Genomic DNA, 22558 nt, shown 5'->3' with positions numbered 1-22558 from the left:
CTCAGAGACATTTTGGAAAGTACCCATAAGAGTAAAGTGTAAAGTGACCTGGTCCACGGTACTTTTGATATAGTCTGGAGATTAAGAAAGCCTATTACTGTAGATCATCCAGTGCTTCCAGGTGCAGCATAGAATTAGTCCCTACGGTATACAGGCTAATGTTACCTTGTTTCGTTTAAAACTTCTCAATCAGTGAGGTTTAAAATCCTAAACCAGGATAAAGAGCCTTATCTTGCAATCCTAATTACTACTGTGTACTTCCATGGACTTCACAGGACTGGATCTCAGATGTCTTTCTTTGTCATAAATATTTAAAATGGATTTTGCTAAAAAGTTCATATTTCCTTTTACAGTGTATTATTTCTCCAGTTTAAGAACTTAATAATAGTTAGGTGCCATATTTTGGGAAGTTATTTAAAAAATAAAAATAAATGAAACTTCAAGTGAAATAATGCAATAGAAATTTCAGCTTTACAACTCTTACTATTAAGAAATAAATTTACCAGGTACTGAAGGTTTTATGTAAAAGCAGATAATTTCTCAAAATTGAGTTCTATCCACTCCCTTTGCAGTTTCTGAGTATATGTTACTCCTTTACTCCTAGGTGTGTTTGTGAGGATGTATTGGATCCCAAATAATAGGAGTGGGAGGTGCACATGGAGCTCCATTTCTGCTTCTTTGGCCTGATCCTGTGAAAGTGAGTGTGATCACTGATAATGAGTTGAGGTCACTCAGCACTTTGCAGGAGACACTCAACACCTTGTGGGAACAGGCCCTTCATTCTTAGCTGGCTAATAGGATTATTAAAAAATAACAGAAGTATTATTTGGATTATTTTATTATTAAAAAATCAAATCTGTGGCCTTCTAATTGACCATCAATGCCACAATGAATGGAAAATGTGAACAATTGTGGGCCCATTCATATTCCCTGGATCTACATGCAATGGGAGCCATTTAGCTCTCTCCTTCAGGAAAAAAACATAATTAGACCTTCCCCTTCTCCCCACCCATATTTAACACCCCTTCTGAAATTTGGATTTGGAGGACAGAAATTAAGTAGTTTGTTGACTGACCTTAAAAATACATTCCCTAACTATAATCTTATAAAAGGAAACCAGAAACACTGAAAAATGTGACGGCGTCTTTAACACACAACTCCCTCCCTCCCCCCACGCCCCTCAAAAAAGCACCCTAGAATAAAATGCCCACATGCCCTACTTTCATCATTTACCAAGTTTACCTGGCTAAACTATTTAGACTTCCTTTTGAAGTTCTCTGGTTCGTTATCTGGAAGGTGCAGACAAACAGTTTTCTAAGCCCTCTTCGCATAAGCAAAAGGCATTACCACAGCTAGCAGTTGTAATTTTTTATTCTAATAGCAGAGATGCATCAAGCAGGGAAGGTTACTGATGCTCTCAAGTAATGGGAGTATCAGCTTTAAAAAGTACATACTGAATATAATCCTTTGGAGACCCAAAACAGGGTTTAAGTGAACTATTCACTGGCTCTGCAGAAATACAGCTGAAAGCATATTTTTCTACATTAAATAAAGGTGAATTAAAAAGACATTTTTGCAAATAGAAGTTTGAAGTGTATAGACATATCTCTTCAGATAGTGGCATAGAGCTTGCTCCAGATTGTATGAGTTGGGATAGTTTGCAAGGATTATCATTTTCAATTATTCATAATGCCAGAAGAGATCATTTTATAATCAATACTCAGTAGTTACATGCTTCCACATGTGACAGATTTACTATTTATGCTTGCCTTTCTTACAGAATGGCCCAGTGTAGGCAGAGAAAGTGCAGTCACAAGAGAATCCATTGTATTTCTCTCTACATTTTCCTCCATTGTGACACAGGTTACCGTAGCTGCTACAATGTCCAGGACAACCTGGTTCAACTCCTGGAGTTATTTTTGCTCTCTCTTCCAGGTCCAGGGCTATTCCATTTAACTGCAAAGAACGAATACATCCTAGAAATCCTTTCTGCCTGGATGCTGTTCCACCTGAAATAAATCCATATGAGCTTTTTAAATTAAAAAGAATGGATGTGTAAGAGCCTCTGTGTTTTACAGCCCCAAACATTCCATTATGGTCTATGCATGTGCAAATATTTATAAGTAACTCTGAATGTATATCTTGATTTTTGTTTTTGTCAAGTAATTACAACAAAATCTTGAAGCTTTTTATTGAAGGAAAAGATTTTGCACAATAAAAGATACCAAGCAAAGGTACAGTGTTTTAATTCACAGAAGAGGAATATGTGGGCATTAGATTAAAAAAAAAAACCCCAAAAATAATCGACAGCACCTCTATGTGAGGACAGGAAGTATGGGCCCCAGCCTGGGACCTGGCAGACCCAAAATCAATTCCCTGCTCTGCTGCAGACTTCCTGTGTGACTTTGAACAAATCACTTAGATTCTCAGTGGCTCAGTTCTCCAACTATAAAATGGGGGGAGTACTTCCGTACCTCGCAAAGATGTTGTGGGTATGAATACATTAAAGACTGTGAGGTCCTTAGGTGTGGGGGTCATATACATACTATAGATAGATAATTTGCTCTTCTCTTTAGATTTCTCTGTGTCCTCTGTGTTTCTATGTTTGTCCTTAAGACTGTAAACTCTTTGGAGCAGAGATCATCTTTATGTGGAGCACTGAACACACTATATGGTGCAAAGAGCCATAAAGCCAGAGAATCTGGCCCCTGAGGAATTCCTCTAGTACAGATGGCATGCAAGGTGCTTTCCCTGGCAAAAGGAGTTTGGAGTGCCTCTGGCTATTCCTGGCTGACAGAATGGCCCCTTTGGGGCTACAGGCAGCCAGGTAAAAGTAAGGGTAGTTCTGAGGCTGTTCTAACTTGTACTAGGAGCTGAAGTGGTTCCCAGCTAGCCCCAGAATAGGGAAGGTATGAAGGTGGCTAAAACAACTTCTCCCTCTACAGCCCAGATAGTGCAGTGAGAGGAGCTAGGTTACATACATTGGACTTGGGCTTTCCATCTATTTTCCATTATCATGACAGTCTTACTTTCCTGCTAATAAGCTTTTTAAGTGGAATATAGCCACTATTTTAATGCCCAATCCTCTATTTTTTCCATATATATAAATACCATTGACTTTAGTGGGCTTACTAAGCAAGGAGCACTATTAGAACTCAGCCCTTTGTTTCTATCAGTGGATCAATCTAAATACTTAGTTACTGAAAGCCTTCAGTCAGCAGTCTTTTATGTCAACATAAATATTCAGTTGTCACTGCGGCTAGAGCTTTAACAGATAAACACAGTCTTTAGCATTCTCAGCTACAGCTGGAAAAAGAGGGGAAAAAAAGCCTAAGAGAAACCTGGCTACTGTGGTTTTTAGTCCTTTGATCTTACTTACAAATCTTCCTTTGTGGTCTCATATTTGATTGACATTGTTTCTGAATGGTATGTCTCCTGACAGCTAACATCTTATTCATTATGGTATTCAGAGACATGAGGCAATCTACAATTCCTGTGAGAACAATACTTGCCGATTGTTAATAATTGCTGGTTTAACATGCATCTAGAATTAGCTTCCTTTAAAAAGCAAAGACAGCAAGTACCATACAAGTCCAATATCGTCTGCAATTCTTATGCATTTCCAATTTTATTTTTAGTTAAAATCCTAGATCCAATTTTTCTCAAATGATTCTAAGAACATATTTACTTCCTCCTTTGAAGAATTTTGGATCTTTAGTGGAAAAGCTTGATTTTAAGCGTCCATAAAGCAGCATGGTACAGATGTGGGTTTTAGCTAATGAGTTATTTATAACAAGAGCTGCACACACACAATTTTTTTTTGGGGTGTGAATTATTTTTACAAAGTTATTAGGGTTTTCTACCATCACAGTTAGAAATTTGGAGGAAAACTTTAGTTGAAATTTCGTCAACAACTCTACTCAATGCATATGAGAAACAAATACAAAAAAACGCCTTAAGTATGAATTAAACTTTATAGTATCCGGAAAGATATCTCTTACCTATATACTGGTTTTATGACTTTCTAATGTTATATACTACAATACTACATCAAATATGTAACACTAGTGCAACACTAATTTGAATGCTTGTTATTTATATACTATCCAAAGTGTATGTACTTTACAAACAAATAAAGGATAATGTTTCTACTCTGAGATTACAATTTTAATACACAAGAAGATGACTCATGGGTAATTATGACAGTTACTATGCAAATAAGGTGATACATTAATAAGGATTGCCTCTGCTAATGCCATTCTTAAACCTCTGATATCCACTGTTAACTAGATGTTTTCACTGGTCTATACAGGTTCAAAAAGTAATGACAGATTGTACAGTTAATACAAATAAACAAATAAAAAAGTTTGATTATCCCTCCCCAAAGAAAAATGTCTTTTAATCTACCAACTAACAGAAAATAATTTTAAAAAAATCAACCTGATCATATGAATAAGCTGGGAGTTGTTGAAAAGTTACAGTAACCTACAGACTGAGTTAACTGTAAAGCAAAATAAATTACAGATTCACATTGAGACATATGATATAATTAAAGCCACAAAACATAGACATTAGCTAAAGGTAATTAATGAGTGTCAACAAAATTTTCTGAAGCACAAACATTCACTGTATCAGATGTGGGAAAAGCATTTGGGCAAGTAAAGTTTTAGATTGGTCAAGCTCTAATAAACCATTCATATTCCCTCAAACTTTTACTATACGATTTGGATATTATAAATTTAAGCAAATGCCACTTTGTAGACTTCTGCTCCAAAGAGTAAATGCAAAAATCTTTGAGGGACTGCAAGTATAATGGATGATGTTTCCATTTGACCCAAGGACCTAAAACAAAAGGAATCAGCAATTTTTTCACAGAGCAATAATAAAAATAATAATAATAATTACTAAGACATCTTACACTGTAACTAAAAAAAATTAAATGCTGTTATAACAGAAGTTATCCATATGTTAGACCTAATTTGAATAAAGCAAGCCAGACTGTTTATTCAGATTTTAAAAAAAACATTTTTTGACCTGCTTACCCCACAATATGAGATGGGTCTAAAGACATTTATGCAGGTGAGAAACTATTTGGCTAAATTAATTACAGATCTCTCCCCTCAAAGGTCAATAAGCTCATAAGTGAATTGCTGAACAGTGACATTGACTGGCACTGGCATAAACAGGTATTTAAACAGTGAAAAATACTGGTCACCAATCTACCAATTTCACAGTGGCATGAGTTATCAGGGATTCATTATCCGTATGTGCCTCTTCTGGAGGACAAGATTCATGTCTTACAAGGAAGAGTTTCATTTGTATTAAGTAACAAACAATTCAGAAAAGAAGTTGCACTTCTTAGGTTGGTTCTCTTAAATTTCACCAGTATATGTACAGGAGACCTATCCTCTATGAACTTTTCTCATTCTTTTATGAACCCAATTATATGTTTTGCTTTTCACAACAATCTCTGGCAATGAGTTCCACAGGCTGACTCTGCGTTGTGTGAAGAAATAGTTCCTTATGTTTGTTTTAACCCTGCTGCCTATTGATTTCATCGGGTGACCTCTAGTTCTCGTGTTATGTGAAGGGGTAAATAACACTTTGCTATTTATTTTCTCCACACTATTCATGATTTTTTAGACCTCTATCATATTCCCGCTTAGTCATCTCTTTTCTAAGATGAACAGTCCTAGTCTTTTTTAATCTCTCCTCACATGGAAGCTGTTCCATTCTCCTGACCATTTTCGTTGCCCTTCTCTGCACCTTTTCCAGTTCCAGTATACCATTTTTGAGATGGGGTAACCAGAACGGCAAGCTGCACTCAAGGTGTGGGAATACAAATGATTCATATGGTAGCACTATGATATTTTCTATTTTATTATCTATCCCTTTCCAAATGGTTCCTAACGTTCCATTACCTTTTTGACTGATGCTCTACATTGAGTGGACGTTCTCAGAGAACTATCCACAATAACTCTAAGGTCTCCTTTTTTTGAGTGGTAACAGCGAATTTAGACACTATCATTTTGTTTGTATATTTGGGATTATTTTTTTCCAATATGCAGTACTTTGCACCTATTAACATTGAATTTCATCTGCCATTTTGTCATGTAGAGAGAATGTGGGTGAGGTAGTATCTTGTTACTTAGAGTATATTTGTTGGGTGTATCTGCCTCTCATACACCCTGTAGCGACGGCCCCACTCCAACAGAACAGGGATTAAAAGCAGCCCTGGAGAGGGCTGTGGCTGCGATAAAAGGAGTGAGAGCAGCTGAAGGAGTAGCTGATCACAGGTATGGCCAGCTCAGTCAGGGCCCAAAAACTCCCTATTTGCTGCTCCTTTTTACTAGCTCCTCTGGTTGTTTAGGATCTGGCTTTTTAAATCCCTGTTCTCCCTGAGTTAGCCTCCAACCTCTTGTTAAGGGACTAGGGATCAAAGGATAGCAGGATAGAGCCTCGTTAGTAAGCTCTCAACCTAGCCTAGCATACTCCTGCCATAGTCCAGATCTGGTGGTGTCACATGATCGAGGGCATTCACCCTACCCCCACAACAGGTACCTTTGGGAGTCTTCCCTATCTCTTACCCATGCAGGTCCTGAGCCAGTGCCCTAAGGAATCAAGTTCTCATCAGACTCCCATGCATTCCACCGTACAGGGACAGACTTCCTATGTGCCAGATTGCAATACCATTTGGCCCAGGCACCTGGGCATCTGGGTGCAGGGGCGGCTGAGCCAAATTTCAATGGTGTTGTGACCCATGTGGTAATGCCACTAACTGAAATTTGGCCTGGCTGCCCCTACATGTAAATGGAAAGGCGACCTGGTTGCAACCATGTATCTGAAGCAATGCTCCAGACCACTCCAGCAGCAGCCGTACTGATTTAGTCTGGGACCTCGACTTAAAAGTTGTTGGGCTATTTCCCCAAGCTACACAGCCTGCAGAACTTTGAGCAAATGCAAAAACCTGGGGGGGGGAGGGGCACGGTGCGGGGGAGGGTCAAGGTGCTCACTATTCCCAGCCCCATCTATTTGCCCTGTTGCCCTTAGGCCACAACAGATCTTTTGGGGTTAGGTGTAGGAGGGCAGAAGACCTCTACAGTGCAGAAGCAGTTGGAAAACTCTCTATATTGAGGCTGGTGTAGAGGTATAGCCCATGAATACTTTATGTGAAACTGCTAGGCTCCTTCTGTCCAAACCTCCAAGAAAATCTCCTGAGATCAGACCATTTCTAACTCTTGTGAACCGAATTCTAAATATAGGTTCAAAATCTAGAACTAGCAGGATTCAAACAGCCCTAATTTCAACTGTTTATGTCACACCAATTATAGCGCAAGACCATATGAAATGATACCACTGCCACTTACCTTACTATATTAAATAGCATTCTCCCCTTCAATTTCTTCCTTTGAATCCACTTGCTCACTATTTTCAAGTTTAAAGTGCATTTAAGGCAACTCCACTCTGGCCTACATCTTGGATCTCCTTTCTTACTGCATCTGCCTCCATGCTTTGCCAAAGACGCCAGCCTCAGCACCCCATTTAGTTCATTATCCCACTGCTATCTCCATGCCTTCTCTAGATGTAGAATAAAATCCCAATCCCTGTGTACTAAACCCCAGTCTCTCAATAAAATCACTCCTTTAATATTTGTATCTTTCACCTGATCTCCTGTGGTTTAATTGTCAACTCCTCCCCAGTATGTAATAAACAAACAATAAACAAGTTAACATTCTAGTGTGGACCTCGCAATGCCTCTTGTCTTATATGTGTCTGTCTTCGAGACTACATTTTTCAAGGCATTATGAGTCTTACATTATCAACAAACAACATATAAATAATACTGTGTATTTTTGTGTGGATGTTACTAATATTTATATAACTTATATCACTTAATTTCACTTATATAGTATTTCTATGTTCAAAGAGACTCTCAAACATAAATTTAAATATGTTAGCAGCAATTCTTCCATTATTAAGTAGAAGATGGCCAATACTAGTATCTTTCAGTCAAAATCCCTTCCCCAAAGTATGGTCATTTAAATAAAGATCTGAATTGCTACTGGTTTTGCAAGACCAAATCACAGTCTCCCCAGCTGATTTGCATATTAATTAACCTCACCGTAAGTATTTTATTAAAAGTGCTAGTAAAAAGGCAGATGACCACATCCCACAGTTGCCACTCAGGCAAGAGTTCAATTAGATTCAATGTGATTTTTGCCTGAGGAAGAACTATAGGCTCAAGCCTTGAATTTTGTAAGTGGACTCTGAAAATATTGCATTTCTCCCACTTTTATATTAAGGTTTCATCACACCATATTAACCATATTTAAAAGCCACTGGTTCCTACCATTCTTCTACCCTCACATGCAGATAATAAGGAAAGAAAGGGACACCCACCTACAAATAGCTGACTGTTGAGCTGCAAACGGATATGCCCATCAGACGGTGCAGTGAGAGTCCTTTGGGGAAGCTGATCCACTTGTAGCAATGCGTCTTTGATGTTTCTTTCAGCCCTCACATAGTGCCACTGGTTGTCATTTAAGGGAGCGGGTGATTGCACTGTAACTTCAAAAGGTCCATTTCCCACATCAAATGAAAATGTCACTTCAGAGGGAGCTAGAAGCAATGCATAAGAAACAGTTTGTTCCAGTTAGCTCACACACATAAGAAAGTTTAGAATCTTGGGTCATAAAAAGAAATTCATTAAATGGTAGGAAGGGTTATTTCCTCAAAAGACCTGTCCTATTATTCTCTTCTTCTGGTTATGATGGGATGGTACAATTATTTGTTTCGTGGACAAACAACTTCCACGGCTATAGAGGGCTATTCTGGCCTCAAAAAAGTCCACTCTTCGCACCGCTAGCTATTCAGAGCAATAGTTTGTTTCCAGCATGAATACTGAGGTTATGTCCTCATAGCAAGTATGCTAGTTGGGAAACAGTGACTGTGCTAGTTTCTTTAGTTTTAATGAAAATAAAAATCATTTCCTGCCAACATGCTAATTGGCCGTCATTGATACCTTTACATTTTAGTTACCAGTACCATTGATTTTTTTTTTCAAAAACAAGTTACACACTCAGTAGGCTAAAATCTATTTTCTGATAAGTTCATGCAACTCCCACTGGCATTAAAAGACAGATTTTTGGCTCACAGAGCACATGTACTGGGCAAATGGAAAGTACTAGTCTATTCTAACACCTGGTAAAATGTCCAAAGTTTACTTCTTATCTTTGGGCTATAACATACTATAATTTTTGCACAGTTGTATTTCCAAAAAGTAACTCACATGATTCTTGTCTTGAGCTTGTCTTGTCTTGCTGAAACACAGCAAGATTCTGACTTTGTTCTCAGGAGTACTTAGCTCCTTATGACTTACTTTTTACAGACACTGGAACTTCAAAAAGGGGTGTAGTTTGGACTAAGGGGATAATTTTATGCCAAAAAAAAATAGCTTTGTCAGTTCCTGATATACCGAAGTGTAAATTCCGACTATACTGCTCTCTGTAAACAGCATTACTGGACACCTTTCATGAGCATAACTTATGTTAATATTGACCTAACTCTCTCTGCAGTCTCCTTAGATGTATGTCAATAGAAGCTGGATGGCCACATGTATCTACTTATGTAAGCTTCCACTGCAAACCGAGGCACCAATGAATGATACCAGGCTAGAGCTTCTGCTTACATAAATCAGTGTAGTTCCAATTTATATTCTCTGCGTATCTGGATCATTATGTGGATTTGGGACAGTCCTTATAAGATTATGGTTCCATAAACAATTACAGTTATTTCGACAGCAAGAGAGATATACAGTGGGTCTTTTAATATGCTGCTTTAAGAGAAACTACTAATTTTGTTCAAGCCAAAACTTTGGCATGTCAACAAAGGTTACTTTTAGCATGAATAAGATCAGAAATAAACTATAAATTAACATTAGAACTGGTAAGAAAATTGTAAGATTTTCTGTGAAAAGATTTGTTTTCTTTTAAACTTTACTCAAAGCCCAAAAATACGTGTGTGTGTGTGTGTGTGTGTGTGTAGATATATATATATCTCCATCTCCACACACACACACACACACACACACACACACACACACACACACACACACACACACACACAGAGTTTATAGTAATAAAATCAAATTAAAAGTAGTAATCCCTAATTAAACAATTACCAAACATTTAAATTACTGGGGATTTGATTAAAGAACTAAAGATTTAGACCAGAATTTAAGACAATGAAAAGGTTCCTATTGACATCCATGGGCTCCGATTCGGGCTCTAGAGCGAAAGCAATAATATTAAGGGCTAGTGTACACTGGCAACACTAAAGCACCGCCGCGACAGGGCTTTAACATGCCTTGTGTGGCCGTAGCGCAGCGCTGGGAAAGAGCTCTCCCAGCAATCTAAATAAACCACCTCCAAGAGGGGAGTAGCTACCAGCGCTGGTGACCTGTCTACACTGGTGCTTGACAGCACTGAAACTTGCTGCGCTCAGGGGGTGTTTTTTCACACCCCTGATGCAGAAAGTTGCAGTGCTGTAAATTGCCACTGTAGACAAGCCTTTAGAGCTGGGCAAAGGGAAACTAAAAAACTTCAAACACTATTTAAAACAAAACACTAGTTTTTTAAAACCCTTTAGGATGTAGATGGGATCAAGATATCAGAGTTCTTCACTTTTTAAATTTGAAACTACCTTGAAATTTTTTATAATACCTTTAGATCCACTTTGACCAACTTTGCATGGACTTACACCTCATACATGGAATCCCATTGAAATCGATGAGGTTGCATATAATGTTAATTGGCACAAAATTTGGCTACTGTTGAGTACCCTGCATAGAGCAAAACAAACACCTGAGTTTAAAAGAAGAGCTACCAGTGTCTGCCTTGTAATTAAAAGGAGCCATATCTTGAAATCAATGTCTAAGCAGAACTCCACTTTGAAGTTAATGGCCAGTTTTGCTTAAAAATGGTATTTGGCACAAGAAGATAGATGTTTCAAGACTGTTTCATATTAAAATGGGAAATGGGGTCAGGGCACGGGGACTTGCCCTGCTCCGTCCACCCCATACTTCAGCCAGGGAGTGGGGTCACGGCATGGGGGCTTGCCTCACTCTGCCTGCCTGGCGCTCCAGCCGGAGGGTGGAGTCGTGGCACAGAGAGTGGCTGGAGCACTGGGCAGGCAGAGTGTGGCAAGCCTCCATGCACTGACCCTCTCCCTGGCTGGAGCACCGGGCAGGCAGGGGGAGTGAGGCAAGCCCCTGCACCCTGACCCCGCTCCTCAGTAGGAGCACCGGGTGGGCAGAGCATGTTGGGGCACAGACTGCTTAATGGGTGTATGTAGATGATGGTGGCAAAATTGAAGAAATATTTTTTTTAATCCTGCACAATAGTGGCATAATTTTTTTTTAAATAAAAAGCCATTCTGTGTCAAAACTGGTCCAGTTCATCATGGGTCTTCAACTACTAACATTCTTCCCTCTGGCTTCACTAGTCACAAGTCATCATTGAATAATATGGACGTTTACCAAACTGGGTATGTCTGAGGGAGAGTTATGAGGATTGTGATGGGTGGAGGTAGGCATGAAATAGGTGTGTATGAATATAAGTATTTATGACAAGAGATTAAAGAATCTTATGATCTCCAGCAGAACTGGATAGATTCTGTGTGTGAAGGGGTGGCTGAATTTCTCCTATTTAAGCTCTGTCTACACTGGCAAGTGAAAGACAGAACTTTTGTCATTCAGAGGTGTTAAAAAACACCCCCCTCCCCAAAAAAAGGCAAAAGTTTTGTTGATGACAAGCACTGGTGTGAACAGAGCTTTGTTGGCAGGAGAGACAACACCAACACTGCTTGTTGGGGGTGGAAGTTTTTTGTCAGCAGGACAGTTCTCTCCTGTCGACAAACAGCGGCTACACTGTGTAGTGTAGACATAGCCTTAGTATTCATCCAAATGCTTTCCCATCTGGATGTGTATTTTCCACCTCATTATACCACCTCATTGTTCTGGAGTATCAGCATCCTGAGCTTGGAATATCAACATACAACAAGAATGTCATTATTGCATCTGAGGTTCTGCTCTGAAATGCTAAACAAGAGCATATTATTGAAGTTTTCTGTATTTCATGGCTCTCTAGGGTATTACATCATTGACTTTACACCAAGTCACACCGTTCTAACCTAAGACAATTCAATTATACTGTTGCCTAATATGGAAAAATACATTCTCTCTCTTTGAATTCAGCATTACAAAGTGCTAATTTTTGACAATCTAAATGAAAGTAAAAACCAAAAACTGTTTATTAAATATGACTTACAATGCAGCTCTATCCTTATGAAGTCTTTAATCCCCAGGTTCTCTAAAAACATGCCAGAGGAAGCTGTAGTCTTAAAGAAAAATGACACATCTGCACTGAGTTCTCCATGGAAAGTAGGGAAATGAAGATATGAGGCCTCAGTATTGAAGGAGGCTGAATTCCAAAACGTCCCTGGTTACAGCAAAACAAAACATTAAATGAAACAGCAATGTCTAATATTGTTTTAATATGGTTTTAACCTTTACAACTAATGAAGCAAAGTACCCAATGCAAGAAACAGTTTGTAATGTATGTCACTATGCATCTCTACTCTTGGAAGAACATGTAAACAGTGATTTTATATGAACTGTGATCATAGCCCTGCTATAATATGTTACATGTGTGATCATGGGTGGAATTGTCACTTATAATCAAGAAGAAAAACTTAGTTTATACACATACGGCCGGACCCTGCAGTTGTTGAAGGCAATGGGAGTTCTTCCACTTACTTCAAAGCAGTAGGGTAAGTCTCTTAATTTCTATGGAAGTAGTTAACTAGTGTCCACAGTTTTTTGCCCTTTAATTGATTACATATTAGGGACTCATACTGCTTTCTTACTCTCATGAATAGTCCGACTGAAGTCAATGTGACGACTTGAGTAATGGTTACAAGGTCAGATCCATAGATTCCAGTGGTCTTATTTTTCCATCAGCTGATATTTCATTATAATTTGTTGAATTTTGCACTCAACTATTCAAAAGCCTATCTAAAACCCCTAATAGAACTAAATCTAATGGGGATGTGCTCTACATTCATGAGGCCCAATTAGAAACACCTTGTTCTTATTACTGAATTCTTACATGTAAATGTATCTTTTTAATAAGCTATATTGCTTTCTAAATCAAATGAGGCATCCAATATCTTCTTATGTAATTGAACAAGGCCAGTGCATATTTTCCTGCTAATGCTGTGATTTAGTATGAAATAGATGCAAAAATATGACTTTAGCTCCAAGCACTCTGAATTTTTGAAAAAAATCCAAATTTTCTAAACTTTTCTCTTACCTGCAATATATATCTATAGAACACATTGTGCCCTTAGGGGCATCATGCAAACCCATCAAAGTTAACGAAAATACTCCCTTTGACTTCAGTGGGACTTGAATCAGGGTTCTGATCCTCACAAAGCCCTCCCTGATTTCAACATTTTTTTGGGGAGGGGAGGGGGTGTTTGTGTGTGTGTGTGTGGGGAGGGGGGTTGGTGTGCGTGCTGTGAATCGGTACCACATCCCAGGCTCTGTATTCGAGTTTGAAGGGAATAATTTTGCTCTTAAAGAGAAATTCTACATGTTAATCTTATTGTCTGCTATATCCATTGCCTCCTTTGTGAAGTAGTGGAGTGACTATATCTGACCTCATATTTAGCTTTCTCCCCCTCAAATGTGGGTACAGCAGATCGGGCCTTTTGAGGGCTTTGGAGAGTGACACTTCTCTAGTACATAGTCAACATTCAATCAAGAGCTAACCCCATATCTGGGATATAACTGTGTGTCTTTTTGGTTGAAGGTCCTCTACTCCAGCTAATCCTGACAACTAGAACACAGCCTTTCCGCCAGGGACAGCAGCCAGATAACTCAGATATCCATCCTCCCTGTCTCGGGGAACTGGAGAGGCAGAGAGCCCAGGTGCCCAACCTCTCTGGCCTGAGAGATGAAGAAGGACTCTGAAAGCTGGGGAGGCACAGAGTGAGAGCAATCAGCTTTGGCAGCCCTCCTGAAAAGCTTTTGTCAATTTCACTTTCTGACTGCTGGCGGAAAATGAAATCGACAAGGGCCTTCCGAATGGTCATTTGTCATCCCAATAGAAAAATGGAATTTTTCGATAAAATTGAAGTTTAGTTGTGGAAAATTTTGGTTTTACAAAAAGGGCCTTTTTGATGGAATATAATTGCAATGAAAAAAATCCCAACATCTCTTCTTACAAGATTATTTAATTACTCCCTACACCTATGTGCACACCAGGTATTCTTCCTGCACAGTTCCTATTGAGAATGTGGAAGTATCTGTAGAAGCACCATTTCCACAATAACATCAGGATACAACAGTGTAGGGGGATCCTTCAGTAGCACAGCATTGACATTGTGGCATTGTGCCAGCCACTCCCTGTGACTGGTGTAGATGCCACAGCAAGGGAAAAGGATCATACCTGCAATCTGGCACTCCCCAGATGGCATAATAGATGTGTGAGGCCGTTGCCTGGCAGTATAAGTTACAGCAATAATCAGGCCAATGTTATGTACATCAGAGGAGCAGTTAAAAGATGGCCCAGGACTGGGGGAGTAAAAGAGTCGCTTTTCACCTGACTCTCTTGAGTTGTGTTGTGGGCTCCTGAGCTGCAGTCAAAAACCTGCATAATCTCATGGGAGGGAAAGAAAAAAAATGGAAGAAAAGACCTAATATCTGGAGTCATTTCCTTTAGTCTCTTTTTTTTTCACGGTCTCAGGTCATATTGAACTTCGCTGCAAGTATGATTAGTGCATGTACTAGCTATTTAGTAAATAATGGGCTAGTTGTTGCCAGTAATTCAACACAGTTGGAAATTGAAGACTAGCAATTCATATAAAATGGGTTAAACGTTGCTGGCAATTAGAAGGGAAAAAAAGACAATTGTCCATCATAGAAATTATGTGATTAGCTCCAATGAACCATTTGAATATGCATCTGAGTGGCAATGGGGCGTTTAGTATGGGGGATTAGATAATTGCCACTCGGTCATCATTTGGCAAATGAATTAGAACATTTTAAGGTAAAAGGTAGAAAACTCCCCTTCTCCTTTGATTATGATAGCTCTGATCTGTTTTTGAGACCCTCATATGGAAAGTGCCACTGAAGTCCAAAGTTGAAAGTTTAATTCTTCCTATTCCTCCCTTACTCCATCTTTCTTTTCTTTTTACTGCATTATCCCAACCCTGAAACAGATACATAAAGTATTTAAGAATATTAAGATATTAAAGGGATAGCCACAAAAAGACCCCTATTAGAAGTAAATATATAGAGCCAGATCCTCAGCTGCTGTAAATTGGTGTGGCAAAAGAGATACTTCAGTGTACAATACTTGAGGATCTGGCCTACAGTCTCCTGTGTAGTAAGCTGAGACTAACACCACGGAATAAGGAAATCAACTATATTTAGCATTTTATTTGAGATGGTAAGACTTGAATCTCCACAGAACTAAAGAAAACGTAGAAGAAAGGCAGCCTTGTTTGCTATAAATAAAACAACACCCATATCCATATTGCAAATAATACTTTGCTTTCAAGATTTCAGAGATTTATTAAAGACAACATTCATTAACAAATCATCTTTTATCTTACCAATTTTAAAATAAAACATAAAAAGACAGGAAGAAAAATGAAAACATGGCAGTCAAGTTAGTAGTTTTGAACGCTACAAAGCTAATCAAAAAGGACTCCTTCACAACAATTTCTTAGTTGTAAAAAGTCATTGGAGCTGTCTAATATTTATGTCAGAACACATTTTTTTTTTCATTTGTAACAGCTCCTCTGTTGATACTTTTAAGTGCTGTATCACACGCTCTATATGTGAAACTCCAGCGGGGATCAAAGTGAAGGAAAAAAAGTAAACAAAACCAAATAGCTTCCAGTGGAAAACAATTTACAGTTTTTAATACAGATCAATTGGCAAAAAGAATATAGTTTTCTGTAGATGTCTCCTGCGGGTGTGTGTTAGGGCTGGGGGAGGCAAGACAAAACTCTGCCTGGCATGGCACAAAATTTACCCATCTCTTATAGATAAGTTTAGTTAAAGCACAGAACTGGTAATCAGGAGATCTAGATTCTGTTCTTGAAAATGCCACAGATTTCCCGTGTGATGATGAGTAAGGTATTTTAATCCCCATCCCAGTTTCCCCAGGTATACAATGGAGATAATACTGTCCTATCTCAGAAGGGTGTAGTGAAGCTTCATATATTAACATTTCTAATGTACCCAGAGATCACGCAATGCTACTACTGTATATAAGAGCCAAATGCTGGTCCCACTTAAGTCAGAAATTTTGTGTTCCATCTAAAGTCAGATCCTTACCATGTTTACATGCACATTATTATCATTACTTTATAAAGCTGTACCTATTGAAAATTGAAGATCCTGCCAAGCCTTATAGCACTAGTCCAACTGACTTCAGTGAAACTACCAGCATGAGTAAGGCGTGCAGGATTTAGCCCATTGTCTCTATAGATGAAGGGGCTCTTTGGTCTAGTCCACTCCATTTTGCCTTCTAGCCTGATAGTCTGGTTTTGTTTCTATTGTTTCTATGTGGATGTGGTCACTGCTTCCCAAGTGCCCCCTCATGGCCTTGTGGTACCTTGTCTCAGTTTCACTTTCCATAGGGCATCTTAACCTCTGCAGCCCCCCATCCAATGGTATTCAAAACAAGGTTCCCAATCTAGGATTCAATTTATTAAATCATGCCAACAAGGTGGCATAAACCAATCAGAACTCACAACAAAAAAGAGTCTTCGTCCCAGTCTAAGGCTGAGCCCAGCCCCTTGTCCCTATGGATCTGTCTTCCCTTCACAGTTCACAAACACTTCTGTCCCAGGCCTACGCTGAGCACAGCATCTCCCATTTTCCTGCTCTTTTAGCAGTAACTCACAGGCCTTCTTGCCTCGAGTTTGGCATTCTTAGCTTTCTCCACAGGCCTCTGTTTTATGTATCCCGGGCCTGATCAGTCACATGCTCTTCACTATTTTCTCCACCTGGGGACATAAGTTGATCTTGTCACATATGGAGCTGAGGTCCATCTCCCCTTAAGGTGGCCATATTGTGGCCTCCTATATAAAAGTACATTAGAAAAATGATTTTTCCCTGTTGTGGAAAATTAGGGGTGGCGGTAGTGGTGCTGGTAATAATCAAACTCTACTACTTACATGTCTTATTCACATCTGTTTCTTTTCACGTTTACCCAACATTTCTTTTGATGATGCAACATGGAAAAAATCCCATTTGCTCAGCAGAGCAGTGTGGAAGGCAGAATTACTAAAATTCTGCAAATTACTTCTTCTTCTGAATGGATCCTCCTAACATTCCAAAATCTGGCAACTGTTTGCCTTTGATAATTTGTGAGTACAGCTGCCCCATCTGTATCGCTACTTCTAGCTCCCCTGTACGGCAGCTTATTATAAAATTCATAGATTATAAAGCCATAAGGGACCATTGTGATTATCTAGTCTGACATACTGTATAACATAGGCTATGAGACTTTCCTGAATTAATTGTTGTTTGAACTAGAGCACTTCTTTAAGAAAAATATCCAATGTTGATTTAAAATTTTCCAGTGATGGAGAATCCATCACTATCTTTGTTAATCTAGCAATTAATTTCTCTTGCTGTTAAAAAATGTACAACTTATTTCTAGTCTGTATTTGTCTAGCTTCAACTTCCAGTCACTGGATCTCACTATACATTTATTTGCTAGATTAGTGAGACCTATGTTATCAAATTTCTATTCTGCATGAAGGTAATTATAGATTATGATAAAATCACCCCTTCACCTTCTATTTTTTTTTATGTAAACAGATCAAGTTCCTTGAGTCTTTCACTATAAAGCATGTTTTTCAATCCTGTAATCATTCTTGTGGCTCTTCTCTGAACCCTGTCTAATTTAGCAGTCTCCTTCCTGAGTTGTGGACACCAGAACTAGACACAGTATTCCAGTAGGAGTTGCATCAGTACCAAACACAGAGGTAAAATAACCTCTCTTCTCCTACTCAAGATTCCCCTGTTTATGCTACCAAAAACTGCATTATCCCTTCTGACCAAAGCATCGCACAGTGAACTCTTGTTCAGCTGATTATCAGCCATGATCCCCAAGTCTTTTTCAGTCACTGCTTTGCAGGATAGAGCCCCACATCCTGTAAGTATAGCTCACATTATTTTTTTCTAGGGTGTACAACTTTACATTTGGCCATATTAAAACACACATTGTTTGACTGTGCTCATCTTACCAAAAGATCCAGATTGTTCTGTATCAGTGACCTCTCCTAAGGAGCATGGATCAGCGTTCACATCACACTCCACATCAGTACCCGGCCCAAGCCAGGGAAGATAGCAATCCAACCAGCAGACCAAATTTGATGATGAATCCTGGCCACATGCCACTTGAGGTGCATTGCGCATACACTAAGAAGTGACCTCGCCTCATTATTTACTATTCTTCCACTCTTGATCAGTGATGTTTTTCTCTTTTCTTCCAGATCATTGATTAAAAATGTTAAATAGAGTAGGGCAAAGAACCAGTCCCTGTGGGACACCACTAGAAATACACCTGTTTAATGATTATTCCCCAATTACAATTATATTTTGAGTCTGATTTAGCTAGTATGTAATTCATTTATAACGTGTGCATTGTTAATTTTGTATTATTCTAATTTCTTGATCAAAATGTTATTTGGAATGAATAAAGCTGTGCAAATTTCTGATTTATTGGTTCATGGCCATACCAAGCAAACAAATAAATAAAAATCAATTAAACAAAAAGTTGAAAAATACATTCTTTTCAGGTCACATGAAATATTTCATTCAACCAGAAATTTGTTTAATTTTTGAGCTTTTAAAAACTTTTTAAAATATAAAATTAAAATAAATTTCAAAAATGAAAAGTAATTTTGAATAGAAAAAATACTTTCTTTCAAAAATGTCAAAACAAAATGTTTTCAATTTTTTTTTAACCGAAACAATTTGGTAAAATTGACACAAATGTATGACATATTTTGGTTCATCCTAATCTACACTTGAAAGATCTGTCTTTGTATAATTTATGAATTTTGGTTGATTTTAAGAAGTTGCTGTGTCATTGAATGCTTCAGTGGATGCAGTGTCAACCTTTTGTTATCAGGGCTGGTGTCCCATCTCTCCTAGTACAGAGACAATGGAGACACATTAACATTAATAGCTCCCATTCAAATGGGAGTACATCAGGATAATGGGATGGCTGATGCCTACAGGAACTAGAAGGAGTGGAGTCACAGAGAAGGTCCTGGATCCTCACTCACTCAAATCCCAAAGAAAGCTCAAGAGCAGTGAGGAAACTGAGGCAGGGATCTGTTTGCAAGTGTATCTTAGTTTGCCTAGATATGTATATTGCTCGTGCTGTCTAAAGTAAAAAGTCATTGTGTAAGAAACCCAGTGAAAATTCTGTGTCTTTATTTCCACTATCACATGTATCTGAAGGGATAAAGCATAAACCAGAGTGCCCACAAAGTTGGAACTCTGGGAAGAGTGTGCTTAAGATATTGGGGAGTCTGGGAGAGCTGGCACTAATCTCAGGACCTATACAGTTGGGCTGTGGTATCCCAGCTCTCAGAAGGGGATGCTAGACACAGGATCTCTACCCCAAGAGTGTGTCTGGAGACACAAAGGCAGAGGCAGTGCCTGGACTCTGCTCAGACTCAGCAAGCCAAAATCACACACGTCCAAGTACTGGGATTCAAACACAGGAACCCGGTGTGTATCTCACAGGGGGAGCTTGACCAGGACTGTGACAACTGGCATTAATTATATTACCTTCCTTTAATTCTGTATTAATAGAGCCCCATATAAACTGTTCCAGTATTTTGCCCACGATCTATGCACAGTACTAGCTTTCTTCCAGTCCTCTGGAACTTCCTCAGTGTTCCAAGATGTATTGAAAACTAATATCAATGGTCCAGAGAGCTCCAAAAACCCTAGCACACAAGTTATCCGGACCTGCTGATTTATAAATGTCTAGCTTTAGTAGCTGCTGTTTCCATTCCAATAGTAACTAAGGAGGATGTTAAAAGTATTTCACAATCATCATATGATATTAATGCATCACTTGGCTTTTTCCCAAAAATAGAACAGAAATATTTATTGACACTTCTGCCCTGCTTGCATTATTACTGACAATTCTAACATTTCCATGGGCCAATATCATTGCTGGGATTCCCTTTGCACTCAATAAGTTAAAAAAAAACAATAAGTCATACACATTGTAAGGAGAGTGGTCACTTTAGATAAGCTATTACCAGCAGGAGAGTGGGTTTGTGTGTGGGGCCATTTCCAGCACAAATCCAGGTTTTCTCACCCCCCCAGGGGGCGGGGGTGTGTGAGAAAACCTGGATTTGTGCTGGAAATGGCCCAACTTGATTATCATACACATTGTAAGGAGAGTGATCACTTTAGATAAGCTATTGCCAGCAGGAGAGTGGGGTGGGGGGAGGTATTTTTTCATGCTTTGTGTGTATAAAAGATCTTCTACACTTTCCACAGTATGCATCCGATGAAGTGAGCTGTGGCTCACGAAAGCTTATGCTCAAATAAATTGGTTAGTCTCTAAGGTGCCACAAGTACTCCTTTTCTTTTTGCGCATACAGACTAACACGGCTGTTACTCTGAAACCTGTCAATTGTTAAAGAGCAATCTTTGGATTCATTCTCTTTAATATTCTCCAGACAGAAAGATTTCACTGATCCTACCCTAGTGTAGGACCTGGTAGTACTAGTTTGGAACATAATATCCCTTAGCACAATTTTCTCAGCCACACCAGTGCCCATTTTAACTATGTACTCATAGTATCTCAGGTCCTTTAAAATATGATATGAAGACACCAGATAAAAGGAGTGTTGTAAGTTAGTGGCCTGCATGTCCAGTAAGTGGTGTATTTCTCCCAAGACACTGTAGCACATCTTAATCATCTCTGCACAGGCATGCTTTAACCAAAAATTGAACATCATAACACAAAACCCGTGAGTCACAATGCCTTCATGCAAACTATTCAAACTAGATCCATCATTACCTCTGATCTACCTCCTCATATGCATAATACCTAATTTTAAATGCATCCTGCTTCCTTGAAGATAGAGCCAGGTGAAATTTTTCAGACAAAATATTTTTGAAGTGAAAAAATGCAGATTTGGCAACACCAAAACATTTTGCAAGTTCATGTCTATTTCACCATCTTGTTCATTTGAAAAAGAAACATTTTAAAAATAATTTGAAACATTTAGTTTTGACACATAGTAAATGAAAAATTTCAATTTCAAGTTGAAATTATTTTTCATTTCAAAATTTCCTTCATTTTTATTTTCAAAAATTTCAAAAACATGAAAAAGACGTTAAAAGTCAAAACCAAACATTTCATTGGACCCGAAATATATGTATATATATTTACTTTTTGAGTCTCCAAAAATTTCAAATAATGTCATTTGCATGTAGATGTAAAATTATTTTTTATTTACATTTTCAGAACTGCCAGCAAACTGAAAAATCTGTTTTTTGCACACCTCTGCTTGAAGATCCTGTCACTCTCCCCCTCATTTCCTATTAAATTAGCCATGAACAGTTGGTTGATTTTTAAATACCTTTTAGACAGTTGACCACACAGTGGGTAAACCTAGTGAATTATTTGTAGCTTGAAAGTTTCTGTTGTTACTTACTATCACCCCGACAAAGCAAAGGTCCAAGCTTGTAAGCTGCTTCAGAATTTGGTCGGTCTGTATCCGTGATAACAATTTCAGTTACTGGTAGATGTTCTTTATAAGAGAGGAATCCAGTATCATTAGCCCTGAAAAATTAAAATAGAAAACAAACATCTCCTAAATGTTTCTGATTAACAGTCACATAAGAGCATTATATTGTCCTTTTAATGGACTTATTGAACTCAAAAAAATATATTTAGGAATAAATTTTGAAAAGTTGTAGCTGTATTGTTCAGATAAGATGGGCGATTGTGTGAATAAATGGGAGCATACTTACAAATACTTCCATATTGACCTCATGGTCAGTAAGAGCATTTAAATCTATTGCAGGTCTAAATGAGATCACAAAATCAAGTGGGCAGGCTTAGGGTTGTCATCATCTTCATAAGCATGATATTTTATTTTCAACATAATTAGGTATTTAGCTGCCTTCCTAAACCTAGTGTGCATTTTCATGTGTCTGTAATTTTGTCTCATAAAGAAAGCAGTGTATCTATGATGGCTTGTTCTCTAATTTGTTAAAAATTAAGATACTTTCAGAGTGTAATTTTTACTCATTTTGACATTCTCTTCTATTTAATTTTATAAAGTTAAAAAAGCACACCAAAAAGCCACAAACCACAAAAGGACACAAAGATCAAAACAGAACTAAGCATGTAGAGTACAGAAATGACTAATATATATTCTCTATCCCAGTGCCAAGAGGAACCACACCCATGTTCCCCATTTTCCTGGT

The 22558-nt window shown here is 38.4% G+C and overlaps 1 protein-coding gene across 1 annotated transcript in view; it reads right to left on the bottom strand.

Annotated features, from left to right (window-relative positions):
* CNTNAP4 (contactin associated protein family member 4) overlaps window positions 1–22558 on the bottom strand; it is a 304543-nt gene that overhangs the window by 31788 nt on the left and 250197 nt on the right. Inside the window, exons 15-18 of the mRNA XM_007066427.3 lie at window positions 21781–21908; window positions 12327–12497; window positions 8401–8619; window positions 1770–2009 (exon numbers count right to left, since the gene is read on the bottom strand). Of these exons, the coding sequence (XP_007066489.2) occupies window positions 1770–2009; window positions 8401–8619; window positions 12327–12497; window positions 21781–21908 (758 nt within the window). The remainder of the gene's footprint in view (window positions 1–1769; window positions 2010–8400; window positions 8620–12326; window positions 12498–21780; window positions 21909–22558) is intronic.

This window comes from Chelonia mydas, chromosome 5 (assembly GCF_015237465.2).
Source record: "Chelonia mydas isolate rCheMyd1 chromosome 5, rCheMyd1.pri.v2, whole genome shotgun sequence".
NCBI lineage: Eukaryota > Metazoa > Chordata > Testudines > Cheloniidae > Chelonia > Chelonia mydas.
This window is presented reverse-complemented; position numbering and strand designations above follow the sequence as displayed.